The following is a 3,709-nucleotide window of genomic DNA, read 5'->3' as shown; positions in this document are numbered from 1 at the left end:
TCAGGGAGTAGATGAGAGGGTTCGGGGTGGGCTGACCACTGTGTACAGCAGAGCAACCACCTTGCCATTTCCTGAGGAGGAGCCAGAACCTGGGAGGATGTAGGTGTAGATGACGGTGGAGTAGTACAGCGTGACCACTAGCAGGTGGGAGGAGCAGGTGGAGAAGGCTTTGCGTTTGCCAGCGGCTGAACGCATGCGCACAATGCTGGCGATGATGCAGCCATAGGAAAGCATGGTGAGCAAGAAGTTGACCACGCCGAAGTAGACATCTGCGATGACAATCATGACATTGTTCAGCATAGTTGGACTGCAGGACAGTAGCAGCAGCGTGGGGACTTCACATAGAAAGTGGCGGATCTGATTGGGACCACAGAAATAGAGTCGTGCCATCAGGCCTGTGTGTACAGATGTGCTCACCACGCTGACCACCCACACACCGCCTGCCAGCAGGATGCAGATGGGCCAGCTCATCAGCGCTTGGTAGTGCAGTGGCTGGCAGATGGCCACATAGCAGTCATAGGCCATGGCTGTGAGCAGCAGCAGCTCAGCCCCCAGAAACCAGGTCAGAAAGAAAAGCTGGGCCATGCAGCCCCCATAGGAGATGGTGCTCCGGGTGGCCACCAGGCCCTCCAGCAGTTTGGGGAGGACAGTGGACGTGCAAAGAATGTCCAGAAGGGCCAGGTTTGTGAGGAAGAAGTACATTGGGGTATGAAGGCTTGGATTCAGGCCAATGGCCATGACAATGATGACATTTCCTGCCAGAGCCATGAGGTACAGGAGGAGAAAGAAGGCTGAGAAGAGAACCTGGAGCCAAGGGTCTCCAGAGAAACCCTGCAGGACAATCTCCACCACAGCTGTGTGGTTGTTGGCTGCCATTGGTGGGCGAGCCCCGGGGGCCACTGGAACACAGCTGTGGCTGGAAGACAGGGCACAGGGCAGAGACACCGACTTGGCCTCTTGAACAGGTCCTGCTGAAACCAGGAACGTTTTCGGAGGGCACATTTGCTGCAGAAAGCACACAATAAAGATGGTGACATCATCCCTGCCTCCAGGGAGACAGAGCATCAGCTCTTCTCTCTGTAGACACCAACCCAGAACAGCACCCCCTGCCTCTTTGTGCCAGGCAGCACCCTCCATAACCCACAGAAGGCACCGCATGGGCTTCTGTTCACACTGGTTTTGAACATGTCCTACAATATCTAGAGATATGGCGCTCACTGTGTGCATCAAGTGCCAGCCTCCACTGGGCCTGCCGAGGGCAAAGCTGCCACCAGGCACGACCTCAGGGCCCCAGAGAGGATGAGTCATGTTGGCTGGGGTGGGCCAGGCTTAGGGAGGGAGACATGTGCAGTACTCTCCAAGGGGAGGGACACACCCAGGGATCACAAGGAAGAGAGGGCTACAGCCTGCTCCCGGGGGCAGATGTCCTCAGCTCTCAGATTCAGGCTGTGGGTTTCCCGGACATAGTTCTTTCATAGAGACCACAGCCTACCATCCTGATCATCCAGGTGGCTCCAAGGGAGGGCAAACCCTTGTCAAGTGGGGAGACCCTTCCCCTAGGCTTGTCCCCCAGGAAGCTTCAAGCTATGCCAGGCTGGAGGCACAGCATATGCCCAGCTACAGCCTAACCCCAAACATCCTGACTGACACATCTGGTTCCTAGACCACACACACACACACACACACACACACACACACACACACACACCTGTCCTCCACCACTCATCTCTGACCACCCAGGCCTCCTACAGCAGGATGAGGTCTGCTCAGGTCAAGGAATAGGTGGGTCAATCAGCATGAGGTGAACAAGACCAGCCCCGTCTCCCTTCCTGTGTCAGCCCAATCCCGTGCATCCCCATGAGAGTGGGAGGTAGAAGAACCCACCCTGGACACTCATGGGTGGGCTGTGAGCTACCTAAAAACGAAGCTCACACCACACACTGTTCTAAATAAGGAGGTCCGTGCTACCCAGATATGGACAGACACTGCTGGTTTACAGAGGCAGGGACCTTATTTCCCATGGGTAGGACCCAAGAAGAGGATGCTCCAAGCTTTTGACAGCCCTTCTTGTGGTCAGCTTGACCTCCTCAACTGCAAAAGCTGAGCCACCCACATACCCTCAAGGGCCCCACACTCACCCCTGCAGAGCGGCGGGTTGGAAAGCTTTCCTCCAGGCAGGTCCCCGCTGGGCCTGTCCAGCACCCACAGCGCACACACAGCCTCTCAGCCAAGAGCCGATACCGGCCTCTGAAGCCCCACGGCTGCAGCCGCTGAGCCCCGCAGCCTGTCTGCTGCAGGTGACTCTGGACAGCCCTACCGTGTGGCTCCCTTAAAGACCCAGAGGCCAAGCCACAGGCCTGACCAACAGCCCAGAGCTCAGAGCAGAACTGTGAAGCCCCTGGGCATTTGCAATCTCAAATGGAAACCGTGAAAGACGAGAGCCAAGTGAGTTCAGTATGAAATCTTTCTTTTAACATCAAAACAGATCAGGGCAAAAACACATCTCTTTTCAGAAGCAGCCTCCTCCCTCAATTAAATAGAGGGTTAGTCCAAAGGGAAAGAGGTGTAGGGGGACAGACTCACATGGATGGCAGGACTGGTGCTGCTTCCTATCTAACCCCGAGCTCTGAGATTAGAGCCTCCTCCTGCTAGGTGTCGCCTGGGTTCCGGTTGACCTTCAGTGGACCTCACCCCCTTGAGTTGGATGCTGTCATTGCTAGGGACCCTGGGGTACCCCCAGGAGTGGTCCTGGGGGGGTAATTACCCATCTGGAAGTAAACATGGATTCCTGAGAGGCATGGTCCCCAGACTGGGATGCAACCAGGTCTAAAGGTCACAGAGAGGTCACAGGCCCAGGATCCAGGATGAAGACACTGCCAAGAGTCCCTCTCATGAGTCTCTTCCTTAGGGGTGGTAGGGGCACAAGAGCCACATTTGACTGAGTCCTGCAAGAAAATGGGGTTTATTTTTTTTATTCTTTTTTTTTAATTTTATTTTTTATTGGTTGTTCACAACATTACAAAGCTCTTGACATATCATATTTCATACATTAGATTGAAGTGCGTTATGAACTCCCAATTTTACCCCAAATGCAGATTGCAGAATCACGTCGGTTACACATCCACAATTTTACATAATTCCCAATTAGTAATTGTTGTATTCTGCTACCTTTCCTATCCCCTACTATCCCCCCTCCCATCCCCTCCCATCTTCTCTCTCAACCCCATCTACTGTAATTCATTTCTCTCCTTGTTTATTTTCCCATTCCCCTCACAACCTCTTATATGTAATTTTGTATAGCAATGAGGGTCTCCCTTCATTTCCATGCAATTTCCCTTTTCTCTGCCTTTCCCTCCCATCTCATGTCTCTGTTTAATGTTAATCTTTTCTTCCTGCTCTTCCTCCCTGCTCTGTTCATAGTTGCTCTCATTATATCAAAGAAGACATTTGGTATTTGTTTTTTAGGGATTGACTAGCTTCACTAAGCTCTAGTGCCATCCATTTCCCTGCAAATTCTATGATTTTGTCATTTTTTATTGCTGCATAGTACTCCATTGTGTATAGATGCCACATTTTTTTTATCCATTCATCTATTGAAGGGCATCTGGGTTGGTTCCACAGTCTAGCTATTGTGAATTGTGCTGCTATGAACATCGATGTGGCAGCATCCCTGTAGCATGCTCTTTTAAGGTCTTCAGGGAATAGTCCG

At 52.3% G+C, this 3,709-nt stretch overlaps 1 protein-coding gene across 1 annotated transcript; it reads right to left on the bottom strand.

The window, feature by feature from the left end:
• LOC113177632 (olfactory receptor 13A1-like) lies at positions 1 to 876 on the bottom strand. The gene has a single exon (XM_026382190.2). The coding sequence runs from the start codon at positions 874 to 876 to the stop codon at positions 1 to 3; it is 876 nt and encodes a 291-aa protein (XP_026237975.1).
• Between the last annotated feature and the right edge of the window lie 2,833 nt (positions 877 to 3,709).

Source organism: Urocitellus parryii, unplaced genomic scaffold, assembly GCF_045843805.1.
Source record: "Urocitellus parryii isolate mUroPar1 unplaced genomic scaffold, mUroPar1.hap1 Scaffold_291, whole genome shotgun sequence".
Lineage (NCBI taxonomy): Eukaryota > Metazoa > Chordata > Mammalia > Rodentia > Sciuridae > Urocitellus > Urocitellus parryii.
This window is presented reverse-complemented; position numbering and strand designations above follow the sequence as displayed.